Consider the following 20,954-nt stretch of genomic DNA (forward strand, 5'->3'; position numbering starts at 1 on the left):
TCACCAAGGCCAACCAACTTCAAGTGACAAGAGCTAAAGTGGTTTCAAGTGTGTGTGGATTCTAAGTGAATAATTTTTAACAAAATTGGCACACAATAACTGGATAAATTAGTAAATTACTGCCGATCCACAAAACAAAAGCAACAAGTGAGGCACCATTATATTGTCTTGAACATTGTTTACGTTTCTCGTGAGTTATATGACTATATGTGATATGTTGCAAACTTGCTTGCAGTCATTTTTTTTTGTTTAATCAATAAACTGCTTCTTTTATGTATCTCAGCAAATCTGAAGTTACCCCTGACATAACTAGACGAGAAAAGGAAAACGTTTTCACCATTATCATCTTATTATCGAAAGTTCAAACACAAGGATATGAATTCAACAAAATAAACAGAGAAGACAACATTTCGAAAACAGAGCTGTGCTTTTCTTCTTGTTCGGCAGCTACTTATTAAGATCAGAATAAGATTCAAAAACGAAAAGGGAAGCAGCCAGAAAACCTGGAAAAGGAAAGATTTCTAGACAGCAATCCCAAGGGATTTCTTGAACTTCTCAACCTCAAGATAGACAGTTGAGTAAGGCAAGAACTCAGAGAAGTAATCTCCACTAAGGTGGTTAATGGCAACAGCGAGTTTCGGGATCTCTAAGGTTTCCTCATTGGTGAGTGTTCGAATAAACCTTGCTGGGTTGCCTCCCCAGAGTTCACCAGATGGGATTCTTCTGCCAGGTGGCACAACGGAACCAGCTTCCAGGATTGACCGGGTCTCCACCAGGGAACCTTCCATCAAAATCGAGTGTTGCCCAATGATGCATTCGGGTTCGATAGTGCATGACCTTAAAAGACTGTATGCACCAACTGTCACATACCTATCGATCAATGTCTCTGCTGGTAATCCTGTAATTTTCCAAAAGTAGAAAGTAAAGATGAGATATTTTGTTTTTTCTCTCATATCAAAATTCAAAGCCAGCACCACCAAGAGATGCTCTATTACCCTTCGAGATACTAATATCGAAATGAAGACTGTTTTGAATATAAAGAATTATTGAACAGAGAAGGAGGTGATTCAAATAAGTACCTACACTTTAAAAGATCACATTGCTCAAGTACATGAGCATCTAAGCAACTTCCTATTACTACACAAGATGGTCTTTTGTGGTGTTATCCTCCATACTAATCTATCAACCAATAATAGCCTTGACCGAGTTCTTTTGTATTCGTCACTAATCACATAGCAAGTTACAACTGGAATCAATAAAACATGAAGAGAACAAGAACCTGTTGGGGACGACCACGCGGCATGAACAACACACCGTTCCTGGACATTAGAGCAGAACCCAAGGGTGATCTTATTGAGATCTCCCCTCAAAACGGCACCGTTCCAGACGGACGACCCGTCCCAGACTGTGACCTGACCGGCCAAGACGACGTTAGGTGCCACGTAGGCATCGACTGCGACCTTGGGTAGCCACTGTCCCAGAGGAATGATCTGTCTCTGGCCTCTGTAGTCCCACTTCACCCGATCCGGCGACGGCGTCACCTCCGATTTCGGCTTAGGAGCTTCCCTCGTCGCCACCGCTACAGCTTCCGCTGCCAAGTAACGCCGAATCAGATTCGAGGATACAGATGAGGTGACGCATCTTCTGGAGATTCGAGCTAGAGAGGTCGCCATTGGTATGGAATCAGGATTCTTCAACGATTTCTAGAGAGAGAGAGAGAGATTCCGAGAAATGAATCGAAGGGAAAGCAGTATTGGGCTTTTACGGTTGAAGCCCGTATATTATGGGCCTAATCAGGGTAATTAAGGTTGTAGTAAAACGCAGTGTAGCAGCTTACACATACTCGAACGCAGTGTGTATCTACGGAATGGCTGGCTTCTCAATTGTGTTTCAAGAGTTTGGATGTCGAACCAAAGGCTAAACTTAACGATATTTTTTTATCATAAAGAAAATATGGCATCTAGTTCTACTGTGTCTCTAACATGTGTACCTTTGGTATTTCGCAAATTGCAAAAGCAAATGAGAGCTAATCTCTATATTTTCTTAAGTACGTTTAGTTTTACAAAATTTAATGTCATTCTGTAAAAAAAATGCTAACAGTTTAAGTTCTATAACGTAAACACAATTTTCAAATATATATGAAGAAAAAATCATTAGAATTCAATGAATTTTGTATTTAAATTTCAACTAAAATATAGGTATATCCGTAGTTCTTTCAGATTTATGTCTTTGTATTTTTCATAGAAGATTTTTAGATCTACTAAAATACTTCAAGTGGCAAAAAAATCATCTTGCTATCGAAGACAAATTATAACAATCATATTTGACATTCAGATATAGATTCTGAAAAAAACTTGTTTAAAATTACGTAAATTTCAACGAATACTTAAATCATTAAACACATAATGGGTGAATTTGACTATATAAAATAAAATCATCACTGTCGACCAAAAAAATCATCACTAATAACATATGATTTTGTTTGAATTAAATCCATTTGAATCCAACAACAAACAACCCCCGTTTCACTTGAGGCACTTAGATTCATCAAGCGGGGAAGATAATCCGTGGTGGACAAAAGGAAATAAGTTGATGATGGAGGTTTTTTTATTTTTTTAAATTATACAGGAGTATCATAGTTTCGTAGAAATGGTTCAGACTAGTCATGTGTTACTACATGTCGGTCCTTTGTTCTTGGCGATATCAAAATGTTAATTCTCCATGTATCAATAAAATCTTTCATGAAGCAAATTGCGTGGGTGTATACAACTGAACTTCACGGAGGATTCTTGTGTGTTGCATCGTTTTCAAAAGAAGATGATGTAAAACGGAAACATAGTAGTATATTACTACAATGATATGAGACAATATAATTATTACTCGTCGTCCAAATATGTTAAAAGATACAATGCAAGACATCAAAGATGTTTGTGCCCCTTATTAATCTACTAATGAGTTCTGATAAAGAGAGAGAAAAAAAAGCAGACACCAAAGGTTCATCAATTCCTCTGCAACTACATACCGCATGAGTGACACATATTATTCAGGCTAGTTTCCGCTTCTCCTTTCACCTGCGAAACATCATCACCAACTCCTAATATGAACGAAACATATAGGCAGAAAAATAAACAAAGCTGAAATAACCTTTAAGCCATTCCACGCTTGCGTTTAGCCTTTTCCCATTCATCAAGTAAACAAGTGACACCTTCTTCAAGTGTAGCCTTCCTGTCTTCTTTTAAGTTCCATAGCTCTGTTGTAATGTACCTTCCACTTGGGTTATACTCATTTATCTCCAACAAAGCTCTCGTTACCGCATTATAAGGACCATCTCCTAGATCTTCCTTAAGCTCCCTCAGCTTCTCGTCTCTATCATCTATCACTTCCTAATAAACCCACAAAAAAAGAAGCTTCAATCTTTCAGAGAGAATGATTCAATATTAAGTTACTAACCAAAAAGAGTAAAAACATTTGGTCTTCTTACCACTTCTCTTTCTTGATTTTCAAGCTTGATCCGCTTGAATGGATGCCAATCTGGATCTTTGAGATAGTCTTCCCAGAGCTGGAGAACGTCTATTGCTCTGTCCTCCACATCTTGCTGACAATACTTCTGCTGCAGTGCATCCATGAATGGTTTCGTCACCAGCTCTCCCATTCTCTTTACACCGATATTTTGTTTCCACTCTTTCATAATCTACAAGAAAAAAAGGCAGTGATTTAGATAAAACTTAAAACCAAAGATTTAGATAATGCTAGATATATACGTTTATGTGCATTTTGATACGTACGTTTACCAATTCTTTACGTGCTTCTTGAAGCTCATCGTTGGTTCTGCGCTCTCTGAGTATAAGAGTTTGGTTAAACTTGTCGAGGTCAGCGAGTTCTTCTTCCTTCTCAGTTAAACCTTTATAGATATTCTCCACTTCTTTCACAATCTCAGCGTCTCCGTCTGATCCCATGTGCTTCTTCACGTTCAACTCTCCTTTCAACCGCTCAATCTCTAGCTCTATCATTTGTTTCTGATCTCTTTGTCTTTCCAGTCTTATGATCTTCTCATGAAGCTCCTCCTTTTGCCTCTGCGAGAGGTCACACATCACATTTTTTAATAATGATTATGAAAATAAAAGCCTTAACAAGAAAGAAGAAAGACACTAACCCTCTGATTCTCAGCCAGTTTTTTAACTTCTTCGTCCGCCTTTTGTTGTTCCATGGAGGCTAGCTCAAGAGAACTATTCTTGGAAGCATTCTCTTGCAGATCTTCAGCCAAGTTCTTCCTCTCGGTTTCATTGTGAGCTTCCCTCTTCGCCAGCTCAACACCTTTGATCTCCAGTTTCTTCTTCTCCAACTCCAACTGCATCTTTAACCTCTCGTGATCAGCAAAGATCTTGTTAACATGACCCATTGTCCTCTCCTGTATAGCATTCAGCTCGCTGTTGTGCTTCTGCAGACTCTTCTCCTTCTCTTCCAACTTCTCCTTAAGCTCCTTTGACTTCGCTGAATGAAGCTCCTCAATTTCCTTGACTCCTTTCTTCTTCTCCTCCACAAGCTGCGTCAGATTCTGCACGAGCTTCTGCTGCTTCCTCGCCTCTTCTTCCGTAACCTCAGCTATAGTTTTGAGATCACCTTTCTTCCTCAAGTCTTCTCCAATGATGTTATTCCCGTTGTAATCATCAGCACGTGCGATCCACGCGTAAAGACCTGACTTGGGAGGACCATCTTTTCTCAACCAGTCTTTCTTACCATGACCATCTACAAGATAAGCCTTGTCGAAGAGAAGAGCATTGTGAAGTCCATTCCAGTCTTTGTTGAACTCCACAATCGCTGTTCCAGAAAACCCCCAGTGGTTCCATAAAGTACGAACCCTGGTGGGATTAAACCCTCTTTGAATGTACTCATCTCTTAGCTTAGACCCGCTCTCACCCGCGGTTCGACCATTTTCTGTCTTTGTAGTTGGAATGTTAACCACAACACCTGTTTCAGTAGAACATACACACACAACAATCAATAAAAACTTCCTCAAGATTACCTAACAAAGTGAGTTTCTTTAGAGTCTGAATGTTTAGAAACAGCACCGCAGTTAATAGTAACAAAAATCTATATATATATATATATATATATATGTTTTTGTTACTATTAGAACCGCATGTTGCCATTGGGACCCTTAAGAGTTTAATAAGTGTGTACCTTTCCAAGGGCATACGAGCTTCTCATCCTGGTCACAATCTTGAATAGGATCACCAGTTTTTCTTCGCTTGGAAGAAGGCTCAGCTTGTGAATCATCAGCAAGATCTTGTTGGAGGTATTTGGCAAGAGCAAGGTGGCTTGCTTTCTCCTTTGCGGTTCTTTTGTCGGAATTGCTATTACCAACTCCAGAAGCATGTTGGAGCAGATCTTTGTACTGGAAACTCGGTTTCTTCTTGTTCGGACAGTAAGGACACGTGAAAGAATGAGGAGACAGTTTGACCTTGAGCTTTCCGCTTTTGAGAGATAGGTAGATCTTGTCTCCATACTCTTCCATTTCGGAATCACTAATGTCTGAATCTTCTTCGTCTGAGCTCAAGATCACCGTGCTCCCCATCTTGTTCCTTGGTTTAAGATTACAGTTTTGCAAAACAGAATATGAACTCAATTATCAATATTTTTAAAAAGAATCTGATCTGGTCTGGTTTTGAATTTTAGCAATGTGGTTGGTTCCCTTCCATTACTTTTTCCTCTAAAGATGATTCCTTTTTTATTTAAAGTTTATTCCTTTACATTGTTGAGCGAAGTGATAAGTGAATTGCATGTTTGATATTTTGAAAGAGATTTATGAAGATGTGTTCGTAATTAAAGAGGGAGGGAATTGAGAAGAGAGTTGGGAATTCAAACTACATCATCGATCTGAAAGTGAAACTCTGTTTTGTCCTCTTCTGAGGAATGCAAATTGAAAAAAATAAAATAGTTCACCGGAGAAACTTACAGGAGGGGAGGAGTAAGATGATGATGATGATGGAGATGGTGAAGCCGGCGATAGTGTCGGGAAGAAGACGAACCTCTCTCTCTCTTCTCACTAGCTTTAGGGTTGAAGCCAAATTAAAAATACTCTACAGTTTATGTATGTCCTTTATTTTAATTTATTACTTTTCCTATCAGAGATTTTTTTTAAAGTAAAAAGGAAAAAGTCAATAAGAGATGAGAGAGAGTAGTCAAGACTAAAAAACTGACGTATCGAATATTTACTGTCTTTCAATCCTCACCATATATCCATCCACTTTTTAATTTTTACTCTTTTAGATTTTTTACCGTTTATTATTTTTTATTCTTAAAGTGGCATACAAACTTTCTTTTTCACTGACATCAGAGAGTCGTAACTCGTAACTATTTTTATTACTTGTTGGAATCTGTAAAACATTGTTTTTGCCACAGTACACTTAACAAAGACAATTTTTGTGTGTTCCAAGGCTTGATTTGATTGATGATCGCTGTAGCACTGATGCGCGTTTGTCACACGCGTAATGACTTTTACAGTTAGTAGTTGAGTTGCGTCGTCGTACTGTTCAGTATTATGTGATACATGTTACATGTTACATGTTACGTATCTACTTCTGTACTTTCGAATCTAAACAGAGAATCGGGTCGATCTAAAGTTAGAAGCCCATTTCTACTTGTGAGCTTTTAGACGTTTTACAATTTGTAGAGCCCAAAGGAGAAGGATCAGTTTTAGCTTTGAGTTAGTTTTGGGTCTCGTTTAAATACTACATTCAGTTTTATTTTCCATCATCCTCCTACGTAGATTTCACAAGCATTTTGAAACATAACATTTCAAATGTATCGAGATATTTTATATTTATTTGACATCTTATTCGTTTTCAGTGTTAGCCGGATCTCGTGTTAAATTAGAAAACAGCGACAAATTGTGTTAAAAACAACAGTGTATCCTAATTTGTGATGGAGTTAACTCGTTGAATGAGAAACCTTGCGAACAGATTTTTCGGTATTTGTAAACTGGTCTAGGATATATAACAAAATATGGTTTTCGCCTTAAATTCTAAACAATCAATATGACAAAATATACATAAATTATTAAAAGAATCAGTATGTGTCATATTGGTTTAGACGCAGAATCATATGATACCCTAGTTGATAACAATCTAGTTATTGAATAAAACCCGATGTATAAAATTATACTCCCTCTGTTTTGATATGTAAGTAATTTTAGCAAAAAATGTTTATTTCACAATGTAAGATGTTTACATAATCCAAATCATTTTTTACATTTATTATATATTATGTGACCAATTAAATAATTCATATATTTTTGCTATTGGTTGAATTTATGTATTAAATGCTATTTTTTTAAAAGTAAAAGTTTTTTTAATATTCACACTTTTAACTAAAACTACTTACAAATAAAAAGAGAGAGAGGGAGTACATATTAGTATAACAATTAACAATGAAAATTAGAGAAAAGGGAAAAAAGAAAGTGACAGTTAACTATTGACAGAAACTGCTAATCAAATCATCAGAATGTCATGTAGCACGCAAATAGAACTTTCAAAATAAATAAATAAAACGCAAGTGCAAGCGACGCGCAAGATAGCGACACACAAACCAAGTATGTCTTCTTCGGACTCTAGCCCTTCCAAGCAAACCTCACCAATATTTTACAGGTGAACCGAACCAAACGGAAGAACCCCAATCCGAAGTCATGCTAAACCAGGAATCTATCAAAATCGTTAAGCTTAACCCGGTTCTTACCGACCTCATGCAAGTTTACTTTTTGTCCACTTTCACCAACACATTCGTAATTCATGCATCAAACAAACCACAAACCCAGAACCAAATTAACCTCAAAACCAGTCGGGGCCACAAAACCATGATTCAAACCCAGAATTAAACACCGCAGATTACGAAAATTAGCTTAAACACATATTCAGATTAAGAATCACATATCCGAATATGTTTACACCAGACATAGAGCGAGTTAAAAACAAAGCCAAAGACCAATTGTAATTTTTTTTTAACGGTAAGAAGAAGACAACGACAAACCAGATATAACAGAGATAAATTATAAATCCGGTACGGTAAAATTAACCGGTGTAGATGTGGAGACGAATGGCGATGGTGAAGATGGTGATGAGACCAAAGAAAATGATGGAGTGAACGAGAATCGAGGCGCCGCTAGTTTGCATATTCCCGAATTCGACGATTCGACCTCTCGCCGGAATCTGAAAGAGCAGTCCCGGTGTCAAAAGTACGAACAGTATCACTGCGATCACCACAGGTCCCCAATCCGCCATTACTCTGATGCTAGAGAGAGAGTGAGAGGGAAATAGCAGAGAAGAGGTCAGCGAGAGAGAGAGAGAGAGGTTGAGAGAAGTTTTTTTAAAGTTTTGAAGAGTCCGAAACGTCTCGTGCGATGTGAAAGGTAACGGCCGGTGGCAATGTCACGTGGGGTATATACGCTGTTTTCTAAAGACATCTTAATGGGTCATCTTGGATTACTTCTACCTGGGCCGTCTCAATCTGGCCCAATATAAAAGAAAATAATATTGCACAAAATAATCAGGGCGATTTTTTTTTCGACCAGGACAACACCAAATCAAAATTTTTGTTCTCAAAAGTAGCATTCAAGACTCAAAGTCACAAATATAGGTTTCATTAAAGAGGTAAATATACATTTATACCATTTGAGTTAATTAATCCAAACCTTAGAGTTTAGAGTTAAGATGTGGGTTTTGGAATTAGGGTTTAAAATTTTATAAAAAATAAATACTAAAATAAAAAATAAAAATTTTAAAAATAGTTTCAAAAAGAATTTTTAAATTAAAAAAGAAAATTTGAAAAAAATTAAAAAAAAAATTTCAAAAAGAAAAATTCAAAAAAAAAATTATAAAAATTTTGAATCTGAAAACATATAATCTGAAACTATAAATTTTTTTTTTTTTTTAATTTTTAATTTTTATTTTATTTTTATTTGTTTATTTAATTTTAAACCAAGGGTATTAGGGATATTTTACCCTTTAATGAATGTCATTTTTGTGATTTTTTCCTTCTAGTGCTATTTTTAAGACATAAACTTCAAAATATGCTATTATTGACAATTGTCCTTTTTTTTCTTCTCTTTTTTATTGTTTTTTTCCTTTTTCTTTTTGGCTTTACTCTTTTCTCTTTTACCTAAGTTTAGACATTTACAACTTAATTCAAGATTGAGCCGAATGCAAACAGAAATTTTGAATTTTAATTTAATCCAATTTATACAAATACTTGAATAGATCATATAGAACAGTATTTAGATCATGGATATTATTAAAACCCAATCCAAATTTAAATTTAGACCCAAAAAACAAATCCAAATATCTGAATTAGTATGCAAAATAATGTTTTTTACAACAATCCTCTAGACTATATTTGAGAAGTGATTTTGTCACATGTCCTATCTACAACCATTTTTACAAAAAAATGATGAAATGGCTAACAAGATTGATGACATGACTTATAATTAATATGACATGGACAATCACATTTATTATTGACAAATATTTTTGGTAAACTTTATAGAATATGACAATAACTAATACATTACATTTAATGTTGATTTATATTTTTGGTAAACTTCTTAAATATGGTAATAACTCATAAATCATCACTAAAATAAATATATTGAAATATGCATTATAAATTTCGAAATATTATTTAATTGTATTTTTATAATTATACAATTTTTATTACTAATATTTTTAAAATTTTCTACATCTGTTTTAAAAAATTAATAAATTGTTAATCGTAATTTCATTAGTTTCTTTTAGATATCTATAAATTTTATAAATATTGTTTAGTTATAATTTTTAAATATACAATTTTTATATGATTTTTAGTAATTTTATACAATTTGATTTAATACATTTAACCAAAATAAATAGATAAAAATTATCTAAGATTCAAATTTTAAATATATTACATATATATTATTTAATGTACTTTAAAATAAACAAAATTATTTTTTTTCTTAATTTTATTATTAAATAATAAACTTTATATTAATATTAGTCAAAAATAATAAAATATATAATATTAATTAATTTCATTTTAAATATAATTTAACTTTTAAAAAATTTATCACTGCACATGGTGCAGGAAAACACTTAGTAATAACTAAACTAAGATAAAGGTCCTACCGACTCGAAAAACCGAGCCGGTGGGGTGAAATCAACATAGAACACAGCTGAAGGGGAACTCCGAGCACTTCGTGCAAGTTTGTCTTCCATGCGTCGTGCAAAATAGTGTTCGAAACCTAAAAAAAAAATTAATACTTAATTTTATGTTTATTTTAATATAATATTTAAAAATATTTAAATCGGTAGTTATATAAAGTACATCTCGTTCTAGCAAAGACATTTTGAAATTTAATAACTTGTTTTATTATCGAGTTCGTTAGTACCTTTTTTAACCAGTTTACCACTCATGGTAATGCTTCATTACACTTTTGAATGGTTAAGTTAGAAAGAAGAGAAGATGTATTGGCCATCATGTTTGCACCTAGTTATATAACCTGTATAAATGGTACAATCCTGAAATAATGTATTTCTCATTCGTTCTATTACTTTTTTTTTATGTTTGGTTATAATGTCATTACAAATTATGAGAAACATTACATAAAAGATGTTACAGCTGACAATTTTATCTTTCTTATGAGGATTCTTGTTTGACTGCATCACTCTGAACCGTCCTGTGAAATTCATTTTTAACAGTATTTTTTGCACCTTGCTGAAGATCTCATGTAATCACTTTTTCTGAGAATTAAAACTCAGACTTCTTTGTGTAAAAATTATGTCGCCTAAGATTCAAACCCCAGATTTAGATGTAGAAACATTTAAATCATGACCACTAGGGCACGGTGCTTCCATATTACTTTTTTTCTAACGCTGATTTATTAAGATATTACAATTATGAGAAATATTACATAGACGACTCGACAACCGACAATACTACTTGTCTTATAAAGATCTATGCCTAACTGCATCACCACAGTCGCCGTACAAAAATTCACGCCTGACTGGATTTACTTGCACCATGTTGAAGATCTCTTGTAAGCGTTTTACCGTAGTCTGCATAATTGTTTAAAAAAATCGTTTTCTCTAAAAATTGAAACTTAGACCTAATAGTGTAAAAGCATTAATAAATTTTTAGTCAAACCAATGTACTAACGGAGCTTCCACCAGAAACAACCACTAAACTAAACGCACTTACTTATATGCTAAGCACTAAATATTTTATTCTTTGGTACGAAAGGCACTAGGCATTGGGTGTTTCTTTAATCCCGAACGTTTCAAAATGAAAGATCAGTGTGGCGCATTAGCCAAAAGTAATTATCATGATGGTGATACTATTAGGTTTTCGTTAAAAGTAGCTAGTACTCCTTCCGTTCTCAGAACTAAGACTTTTTAGAGTTATTTTTTGTTTTAAAATAATAAATTTTCTAGAATTTAAAAGTATTTTTAGTAGTTAAATATTAATAAACTGTATACTTTTAAAAATATTAATTAAAAATATTTAAATTAATTAAATACTATTGGTTGATATTTATTAAAAAATGTATAATAAAATAAACAGCAAATTTAATTATAAATATTTATTATATTTTTAATATGCGTAAATATTTTATAAAAATTTTCTTTTGGAACTGACGGAGTATTTATTACTAATACTCTCGGTACAGATAATTCCTAAACTAGATTTTAAAATCAGATTTAAAGTTTAAACTACAGATTGTTCTAACACAAAAAAAAAGGGTTTAAACTCCAGTATACACATTTTAAATATTGTGTATCCATCCATATTTGAGAGGAGTAAAAAGAATAAACCATTCGGCAAGATCTCACAAACTACGAACCCCATGAACCCACATGGACACATATAACATCTAGAAGAAAACAAATGGCCATCTACGTGGTTTTCACAAGGCCGTGTCTTCTACATGTATTTCTCTCAATTTCAGAATTACATTGACCAGGAAAAGAGAGTAAATGTGTTTCAAAGAGATTATTCTCTCTTTACTGTCTTCTTTATGTTCTGTCTGAAACCAAACCAAGGCAAAACAAAATCACAGAATCAAATCCTCTTTCTCAGATATTCCGGAGAAAACTAATACATTCATGAAGCAACCAGCTTCAAGATTTGCCTCCACTTTTTCACACTTTCTCGCACTCTACTGTCTTCTCACGCTATCCCATGTAGCTCTAGGATCCCATCAATGGCAATCACCAATCAAAACAGTCGTCGTTTTGGTAATGGAGAATAGATCCTTCGATCACCTCCTAGGCTGGATGAAGAAATCGGTTAACCCTTCCATAAACGGTGTAACGGGTCAAGAATGTAACCCGGTTCCGAATTCTACACAAACCATATGTTTCACTAGCGACGCTGAGTTTGTGGATCCGGATCCGGGTCATTCGTTCGAAGCTGTGGAGCAACAGGTATTCGGGTCGGGTCAGATCCCGTCCATGATGGGTTTCGTCGAGCAAGCGCTTTCGATGCCGGGAAATCTGTCGGAAACCGTCATGAAAGGTTTTCGGCCTGAAGCTGTACCGGTTTATGCCGAGCTGGTTAAAGAATTCGCCGTGTTCGACAGGTGGTTTTCTTCTATTCCTGGTCCGACTCAACCGAACCGTTTGTTTGTCTATTCGGCTACCTCACATGGTTCAACAAGCCATGTCAAGCAACAGCTTGCTCAAGGGTACATTTTCAAACTCTTTTTTTTATTACAAACATTTTCAAAAATTTTCTTTACCTGAATGAGTAATAAGTACTGTCCTAATTTATATAAAAAAATCCATATGCAATTAATAACATTTCATTTTGAAAAAGATTATAAATGGTGTTACAAAAAAAAAGGATTATAAATGTGTTTGTCGGTATTTCAAGTACTTGTTTAATTTTATTTGTAAGAATTAGTCAATTTTATAGTACTTTTAAAAATTTCATTACCACTAGCTATATCCGTTAAACATATCATCATCATGTGATTTCAGTTTTCCACAAGAAACTATATTCGATTCACTCCACAGCGACGACGTCGATTTCGGAATATACTTCCAGAATATTCCGACCACATTATTCTACCGTAATCTCCGACAGCTAAAATACATATTTAAATTGCATCAGTATGATCTGAAATTCAAGAAAGACGCAGCAAAAGGAAACTTACCGAGCTTAACCGTCATTGAACCGAGGTATTTCGACCTCAAGGGCTTACCGGCCAATGACGATCACCCATCTCACGACGTAGCTAACGGCCAAAAGCTGGTTAAAGAAGTGTACGAGACACTTAGGTCGAGTCCACAGTGGAACGAGACGCTCCTAGTCATAACCTATGATGAGCATGGTGGGTTTTATGATCATGTGAAGACTCCTTATGTCGGTATACCGAACCCAGATGGGAATACCGGACCGGCCCCTGGTTTCTTTAAATTTGACCGGTTAGGTGTTCGGGTTCCTACAATTATGGTGTCACCTTGGATTCAGAAAGGAACTGGTATGTTCTCTAATATAATTATTTTGACAATCTATTTTACCAAATTGATATAAAAATTATTTAAATATTGTATCATTAATTGTGGTGGAGAAATAATTGAAATCTGGAATTTGTCGGCGTGTTAGCGTGACTCAGTTTTTCAACCACAATCTGACACCATTTTGATTAATTTTTATCATCTTGTTTTATTATTTGTTTGAGTGAAGTGGTGAGTGAGGCAAAAGGGCCAACAGAGAGCTCAGAGTTCGAGCATTCATCAATACCAGCGACCATCAAGAAACTCTTCAATCTCTCTTCCAATTACTTAACACATAGGGATGCTTGGGCTGCTACTTTCGAAGACGTGGTTTCTCACTTAATCTCTCCTCGAACCGATTGTCCCATGACTCTACCTGCCGTTGCACCCATGAGATCCACTGATCCTAAAGAAGACGCAGCCCTATCTGAGTTTCAGAGTGAAGTTGTTCAGCTTGCAGCGGTTCTCAATGGCGATCACTTCCTCAGTAGCTTCCCGGATGAAGTTGGGAAGAAGATGACTGTGAAACAAGCTCATGAGTATGTCAAAGGAGCTACTTCTCGGTTCATTAGAGCTAGCAAAGAAGCAGTGAAGCTTGGTGCCGATAAATCTGCCATTGTCGATATGCGATCTTCGCTCACTACTAGGCCACGCAACCTGTGACTGACGAACAAAATGATAACAAACCTTGTGAAAATTTGTAGGTTTCTTTTTGTTTTCCTTGCATTCTTCTTCCTCTCGTTTGATCTGAAAATGTGTGATTTGATGTTTGAAAACTGAAATTAAGAAAAAACGAAGCAGTTAAAGTTCGTTGTTAGTATCAATACGTATTGAATCAAACTCTTAAACTCAAACTCTTTATTAATCTCACACAATGCTTTAAAAAATAACTCAAAACTAAAGCTCTCTCTCACCACAAGGTTATGCACCACATAAGCACCCTTTATATATCTCTCGAATATCCTAAACTCATTAGGAAATATAAACTAATAGATAACTCTTATCTAAATCTAACTTCCTTATCTTTATCTCATTAGGAAGTGATTGTTTGACTCTCAAGCTACTTCAAGTTTGAACCAACATTCTTCCCCTCAAACTTGAAAACTTCTTTTGACACATTTTGGACCCCAATCAAATCTCTCATCTCAATAAACTTGATTCTTCCCAATGCTTTGGTGAGTATATCCGCTTTCTGTTTTACTCCGGCAACGTGTTCAACCTTTACTAAGCCCTTTTCGACACATTCTCTTATGAATTGGAACCGTGTGTGAATGTGCTTACTGCGTCCATGAAACACCGGGTTCTTGGACAATGCTATTGCTGATTTATTGTCGATACGCATCACCACCTTTTCACTTGTCTCCCCAAATACTTCACCGAGAAGATCCTTTAGCCATATCGCTTGTTTAGATGCTTCTGTTGCAGCCATAAACTCGGCTTCACATGAAGACAAAGCAACTATTTCTTGTTGTTGTGAGCACCATGTGATTGGATTCCCTCCTAGATAGAATATATGTCCTGTGGTGCTCTTGCCGTCGTCTGGATCAACGTTGTAACTGCTATCGCTGTAACCGATCAAGCCTTCTTGTGTTGCTGCACCGAAGTTTAGTCCATATGATACCGTTCCTTTCAGATAGCGTAACACTTGCTTCAACGCGGCTTTATGGGACTCCTTCGGACTGTGCATGTACCTGCTCAGGACTCCGACACTACACGCGAGATCAGGCCTTGTGTGTATTAGATACCGTAAGCATCCAATGTTTCTTCGGTAGTCAATCTCATCAACGCTTACTTCCTTTTCAGCCTTGCATAGCTTTAAGCCTGCATCCATATATGTACTGCATTGCATTCCTTTAATCCGGCTTCTTCGATGATCCTTGCTGCATATTTCTCTTGGCTCAACACGATGCACCCTTCTCTTTGCATAACTTCTATCCCTAGGTAGTAGCTTAGCTTACCAAGGTCGGACATATCAAATTTTGCCGCCATATCCCTTTTAAAGTTAACTATCATCTCTATGTTTGAGCTTGTCATAAGCAAATCATCTACATAAACAGCCACGATCAAGAGACATCTTTGTTCTTCCTTTCGATATAATGATGGTTCCTTGAGACATCGTTTGAAGCCTAGCTCGTGTAGTGTGGCGTTGAGCTTCTCGTTCCAAGCCCTCGAGGCTTGTTTCAAACCGTAGAGTGCCTTCTTCAATTTATAAACCTTGGCCTCCTTTCCTTTCACTATGAATCCCTCAGTTGTGATACATAGACTTCTTCTTTAAGATCTCCATAAAGAAAAGCTGTCTTTACGTCTAGATGATGTAGCTCCCATCCTCGTGTAGCTGCTATGCCAATGATTAAGCGTACGGTTTCGATTCGAGCAACTGGAGCGAAGACTTCATCAAAGTCTATCCCATGCTTCTGTATGTAACCTTTGGCAGCAAGTCTCGCTTTGTATTTGTTTATGCTTCCATCAGAGTTTCGCTTTACTTTGAAGATCCACTTTAGTCCAATCGCTTTGCAGTTGTGAGGAAGATCGACTAGCGTCCACGTTTCGTTCTTTACTATTGATTTGATCTCATCTTCGCAAGCGTCTCTCCAGACCTTAAGCTATTTTGCTTCCTCATAGTTCCACGGTTCTTCATTCACCAGCATCAAAAGATGCTCATGTTCAATCTCACATAACGTCTCATACATCTCATCCTCCTCTACCAACAGCTCATAATCATCAAGATAACTTGGTGTCCTGGTTACTCGTGAGGAGCGTCTCAGCTCGAGTGGAGCTTCTTCCTCCTGATCATTAATAGCCGTATCCGACACTTCAGTTTTCTCATCAGCATCTTCCTTATTTCTCGAAGTCTCTGTATCACAGGGACCTTTTGAACCAGAGTCTATCATAATAGTCTCATTGTTGCTGCCTTCCTCTGTTTCAAGCCACTTTCCCTTTTGCGTTTCATCAAACACTACGTCTCTACTAACCACGATCCTTTTATTTGTTGGATTAACCAGCCGATAAGCTTTTGTTCCTGGTTCTACACCAAGATGTACTAGAGCACGAGAGCGGTCATCCAGCTTTCTCAAGTGTGGTGAATCAACCTTCACATAACCAACGCATCCAAACACCCTTGTGTGCTCGATGTTTGGTTTCTTTCCTTTGAAACATTCGTATGGTGTTTGTTTGACCAGAGTCCTTGTTACTATCCTGTTGATGAGATAGGTTGAGTGCCTTACTGCTTCTCCCCACATGTAGTTTGGAACGTCCATGTGTTTTAGTATGCTTCGTGTCATCTCCATCAGTGTTCTATTTCTTCTTTCGACGACTCCTTGAGGTGAGTACGGTGCCGTTAGGTGCCGTTTGATTCCCGAGCTCTCGCAATAGTGGTTGAACTCTGAAGAGGTAAACTCTCCTCCTCTGTCTGTTCGCAGTGTTGTGATTTTACTTCCCGTCTCTTGCTCAGCTAGAGCTTTAAATTTTTTAAATTTTGCGAACGCCTCACTCTTCTGTTTCATTAGAATAGTCCACATATATCTTGAATAATCGCCGATCAAGACAAACACATACCTATTGCCACCCGCTGTAGGTGGTGATATGGGACCACACAAGTCTCCATGTACTAACTCTAAGACTGTAGTTGCACGGTATGAACTTTCATTCGGAAAAGATTTCCGTATTTGCTTCCCACGCAAGCAAGCTTCACATGTCTCCTTCTCGACACTAAACTGTGGCATACCTGTCACTAGTCTCTTATCAACCATGATTTTCAAGTTGTTGAGACCCACATGTCCCAAGCGAGAGTGCCACTTTGATGTCTCTTTATGAAGTAGTTGTAGACACTTCACGGTTTCTACTTCCATGACCACTTTGTATAAACGATTTGGTGAGCGTTTTGCTTTTACCAGAAGATTCTTGTCACGGTCGTAGAAAAACAGGTGATCTTCTTTCATTCTTACTTCACATCCCGATTCCGTAGCTTGACCAAGACTTATGATGTTGCTTCTGAGGTCAGGAATGTAGTAGACGTTGGAGAGTACTTTATTTTCACCGTTTGATGTATGGAAAAGAATTGAGCCTTTTCCTTTTATATCTATTCGAGAATCATCACCAAATCTCACCTTTCCGGTTATGCTATCATCGATTTTAGAGAAATATTTGAGGTTCCCTGTCATGTGGTTGCTGGCGCCATTGTCTAAGTACCACAGATTGTCTCCGGTTGTAGTAAAAAGTTGTTTTGGTAAAACATTTCTTTCGTTTAGAAATACGACCTCATTGACCATTAACTCGTCTGCTTCATGTGTAGTTTCTCTTTCACTTTCTTGTATTTCTTGAAGTTTAAGCAACCGATCAGGACAATTTTGCGCAAAGTGCCCTATCTTATCACACCTGAAACATGTCACCCTCGATGCATCTCTCTCTTGTTGTCGATAATAGCCTCCATTCCCTTGATATCCTCCATTCCCTTGATATCCAAATCTCCCGCGACCTCTACCTCGATATTGGAAACGACCTCCTCTGCCTCTTCCTCTCGTTGAATCATACTTTTCTTGCGTTTGTGAGTCTGCGTTAGCATACATAAGTTTGCTCTGACTATGATCCTCTTGTTTCTCTTATTCTTCATCAGCAATCCTTTCTTCATATGCTTTTAACCTTCCCACGATATCCTCGAAGCTTGTTTTATTAAGATCGAGGACCTGTTCTAAAGCCGCTATAATGTGTATATACTTCTTTCTTGGTAGACTATGAAGAAATTTCTTTACCATCTTTGGCTCATCAATGTCTTCTCCCAATGCAGCTGATTTTGATGATAGTTCAGATATTCTTCCGACAAAACCATCAATTGTTTCGCTTTCTTTCATCTTCAATCGGTTAAAATCAGCTGTTAGGGTTTGTAAACGTGCTTCTCTCACACGGTTTGCTCCCATATGTCGCATCTTTACGACCTCCCAAATCGCTTTTGCAGTGTCAAGATTCCCAACTTGTAGTATCAAGGTCTCCGGTATAGATTGGAATAGTAATGCCTTTGCTAGATCATTCTTTTCTCCATCCTCTTCTCCTGGATCTATTGCCTCCCAGGCCTTAAGAACCTTCAATGCTGCCGTCATTCGCATTGTCCATACTGTGTAGTTCGTATCATTAAGTAATGGACATTGTATGGTTGTAGAGCCCCTGCTCTTGTGGTTCGTAACGCTTGTTGATTGCACGATATCTCCCATGGCTTTCAACAAGTATCTTTTGATCCAATAGAAGCTCTGATACCAATTATTGAATCAAACTCTTAAACTCAAACTCAAACTCTTTATTAATCTCACACAATGCTTTAGAAAATAACTCAAAACTAAAGCTCTCTCTCACCACAAGGTTATGCCACACATTAGCACCCTTTATATATCTCTCGAATATCCTAAACTCATTAGGAAATATAAACTAATAGATAACTCTTATCTAAATCTAACTTCCTTATCTTTATCTCATTAGGAAGTGATTGCTTGACTCTCAAGCTACTTCAAGTTTGAACCAACAATACATACGTGCTTATCAATTGATAGTTTGATGTGTTGGAACTCAATTTTAAGAAATGTTGCGCATATACTTTTTTGGGTAACTTTTTGATAAATTCCTTTTCACGGAATAACCCGATTATGAGAGTCAGCAATGCATAGCTGCAAACATTGTATTCATATGTTAAAGTTCGGTTTATTTGAATGAGAACTGCTTGTAGTAATTTAGTTATGTGAAGTGCACATAATGGATATTGTAGATTTGTAGAGTAGTCCGAATAAGCTTAGAAACCTTGAGACAATTGCCGAAATGACTGAACTCAAACTATTATGAGCGCACCAAGCCGAGCTAATATAGATTCGAGTTTAGGTTCGGTTTTGAGTATTGAATTCAAAGTCAAAGTGTTATAGTTTCTTGTTCAGATTGAAAATTGATGAGAAATTTTCTAACTCTTTTCTTTTTGTTTTTTTAATGCTCAAATTAAATTAAGAAATAAACTCCATAACATTTTTGATTATAAATTAGTTTAATTTTCTCATTTTAAAAATACAAGAGAGAAATAACAATCTCTACATATTATTCTTTCTTTTTTTCTCTCTTTGTTTGTTTTGTAATCTTGAGATTACAACACAAGAAAAAGTTCATTAGCTTCTATTATAAATGATGCACAATAGTTGATATGTGGTTGTATCATGTGATTCTTGATTGCATTAAATTTTTATTTTTGTCATTTTGTAAAAAGCATGGTCCTACAATAAGTTGGTATGTTATCATCATCGTTGGTCTACAAGTTGATGTATAAGTGTTGTAGGGTTTGAACAAAAAAAAGTGTTGTAGGGGTTATAATTTGATCTTAACATGCAATTACACCACAAAGAAATGTATTGGTTTCCGGATATTTTGATCGATACATTGCAAATGGGTATGCAACATTCTTCAATAGCCGAGAGTTGTGTCCAACTTAGCAAATGATTAAACTATCACAATGGTCTTCATTAATTTTTTAATTCCCCAATCAAGAATTCCGATCGACCGGAAAGAACATGCATGTGAATGTACGAAGTGGAAATTTTCACTGGTGTTTTTCTATCCTTCTATTTTTCCTATTTGAAACATAACTAAACAAGGTTAAGTGTTTTTTAATTTATTTCTTTTCCTGACACATAACTAGATAAGGCTAAAAATGAAAACAAAAACAGATAACGTTAGTTATATTTTACTAAACTAGTAATTAGGAAATTATCATAATATTTTTAGTTTCCTATTTTGAAGGATAACTACTCAAGGTTAATTAATATTTTCTTTATTTTTCTAGCATAACTAGGTAGATAAGGGTAAAAATGAAATTAAAAATAACTAGATAAGGTTAGTTATATTATAATAAACTTTCAGATTTGAGTAAATCGTAGAATAATTTGTTACAAGTTTTAGGGTTTTTTGAAAAATAAATCAGAGTTTTAAAAAAAACCTTTTAAATTTTAAATATTTTTTATTTTAAATTACTATAATTTGATATTTTATCGTTTTATGAATTATATAAAAATATAAAATTTTTAAAAATCAAATTTTCAATCTTTTTCATTTTAAATAGTTTGATTTTCTTTCTAAAAAGGTGAAGTAATTTTTTAAAATATTTTTTTTTTAAAGTTTCCAATACCACCATGTGGTATTTCGATTTATTGTTTTTCCACTATAAAATTCATCAATTTGATAGATTTTATTGACAAAGTCCATATTTTCCAATAAGCTGAAATTTGATAGAATTTATACAAATGACTAATCCAATAAGTTTAAATTTCATATAGAATTTATAAATGCTATATACAATAAGAGAGAATTTGAATAAAAAAATGAAATTCTCTCAAATCCTTGATCCAATAAAACCTCCTTAATGTCTTTCTCATACAAACACTATAATTTAGACTACTTTAAACCATT

The 20,954-nt window shown here is 35.6% G+C and overlaps 4 protein-coding genes across 4 annotated transcripts; 1 reads left to right on the forward strand and 3 right to left on the reverse strand.

The window, feature by feature from the left end:
• Positions 1-310: 310 nt before the first annotated feature.
• On the reverse strand, positions 311-1,752 carry LOC103873123 (gamma carbonic anhydrase-like 2, mitochondrial). The gene is made up of 2 exons (XM_009151554.2): positions 1,280-1,752; positions 311-898 (listed from the first exon to the last, which is right to left on the reverse strand). The coding sequence occupies exons 1-2, from the start codon at positions 1,671-1,673 to the stop codon at positions 522-524; spliced, it is 771 nt and encodes a 256-aa protein (XP_009149802.1). The 5' UTR covers positions 1,674-1,752; the 3' UTR covers positions 311-521.
• Positions 1,753-2,818: 1,066 nt separating this feature from the next.
• On the reverse strand, positions 2,819-6,197 carry LOC103873124 (protein INVOLVED IN DE NOVO 2). Its single transcript, XM_009151555.2, has 7 exons — positions 5,957-6,197; positions 5,182-5,582; positions 4,154-4,968; positions 3,786-4,073; positions 3,482-3,691; positions 3,145-3,383; positions 2,819-3,071 (listed from the first exon to the last, which is right to left on the reverse strand). Exons 2-6 carry the CDS (start codon positions 5,573-5,575, stop codon positions 3,147-3,149), a joined length of 1,944 nt encoding a protein of 647 aa, XP_009149803.1. The 5' UTR covers positions 5,576-5,582; positions 5,957-6,197; the 3' UTR covers positions 2,819-3,071; positions 3,145-3,146.
• Positions 6,198-7,820: 1,623 nt separating this feature from the next.
• Positions 7,821-8,423, reverse strand: LOC103873125. The gene has a single exon (XM_009151556.3). It carries the CDS (start codon positions 8,274-8,276, stop codon positions 8,067-8,069), a length of 210 nt encoding a protein of 69 aa, XP_009149804.1. The 5' UTR covers positions 8,277-8,423; the 3' UTR covers positions 7,821-8,066.
• A 3,417-nt stretch (positions 8,424-11,840) lies between these two features.
• LOC103873127 (non-specific phospholipase C6) lies at positions 11,841-14,335 on the forward strand. The gene is made up of 3 exons (XM_009151557.3): positions 11,841-12,712; positions 13,008-13,510; positions 13,717-14,335. Exons 1-3 carry the CDS (start codon positions 12,132-12,134, stop codon positions 14,187-14,189), a joined length of 1,557 nt encoding a protein of 518 aa, XP_009149805.1. The 5' UTR covers positions 11,841-12,131; the 3' UTR covers positions 14,190-14,335.
• Positions 14,336-20,954: the final 6,619 nt, after the last annotated feature.

Source organism: Brassica rapa, chromosome A06 (assembly GCF_000309985.2).
Source record: "Brassica rapa cultivar Chiifu-401-42 chromosome A06, CAAS_Brap_v3.01, whole genome shotgun sequence".
Lineage (NCBI taxonomy): Eukaryota > Viridiplantae > Streptophyta > Magnoliopsida > Brassicales > Brassicaceae > Brassica > Brassica rapa.

Excerpts from the sequence above, each read along its gene's own strand:
- LOC103873123 (XM_009151554.2), bottom strand. The coding sequence starts at position 1,673 with ATGGCGACCTCTCTAGCTCGAATCTCCAGAAGATGCGTCACCTCATCT. Across the intron at positions 899-1,279 it reads CGCGTGGTCGTCCCCAACAG|GATTACCAGCAGAGACATTG; the intron begins GTTCTTGTTCTC and ends GGAAAATTACAG.
- LOC103873127 (XM_009151557.3), top strand. The coding sequence starts at position 12,132 with ATGAAGCAACCAGCTTCAAGATTTGCCTCCACTTTTTCACACTTTCTC. Across the intron at positions 12,713-13,007 it reads AAGCAACAGCTTGCTCAAGG|TTTTCCACAAGAAACTATAT; the intron begins GTACATTTTCAA and ends ATGTGATTTCAG. Across the intron at positions 13,511-13,716 it reads TTGGATTCAGAAAGGAACTG|TGGTGAGTGAGGCAAAAGGG; the intron begins GTATGTTCTCTA and ends GTTTGAGTGAAG.
- LOC103873125 (XM_009151556.3), bottom strand. The coding sequence starts at position 8,276 with ATGGCGGATTGGGGACCTGTGGTGATCGCAGTGATACTGTTCGTACTT.
- LOC103873124 (XM_009151555.2), bottom strand. The coding sequence starts at position 5,575 with ATGGGGAGCACGGTGATCTTGAGCTCAGACGAAGAAGATTCAGACATT. Across the intron at positions 4,969-5,181 it reads GCTCGTATGCCCTTGGAAAG|GTGTTGTGGTTAACATTCCA; the intron begins GTACACACTTAT and ends CTACTGAAACAG. Across the intron at positions 4,074-4,153 it reads AACTGGCTGAGAATCAGAGG|AGGCAAAAGGAGGAGCTTCA; the intron begins GTTAGTGTCTTT and ends GACCTCTCGCAG.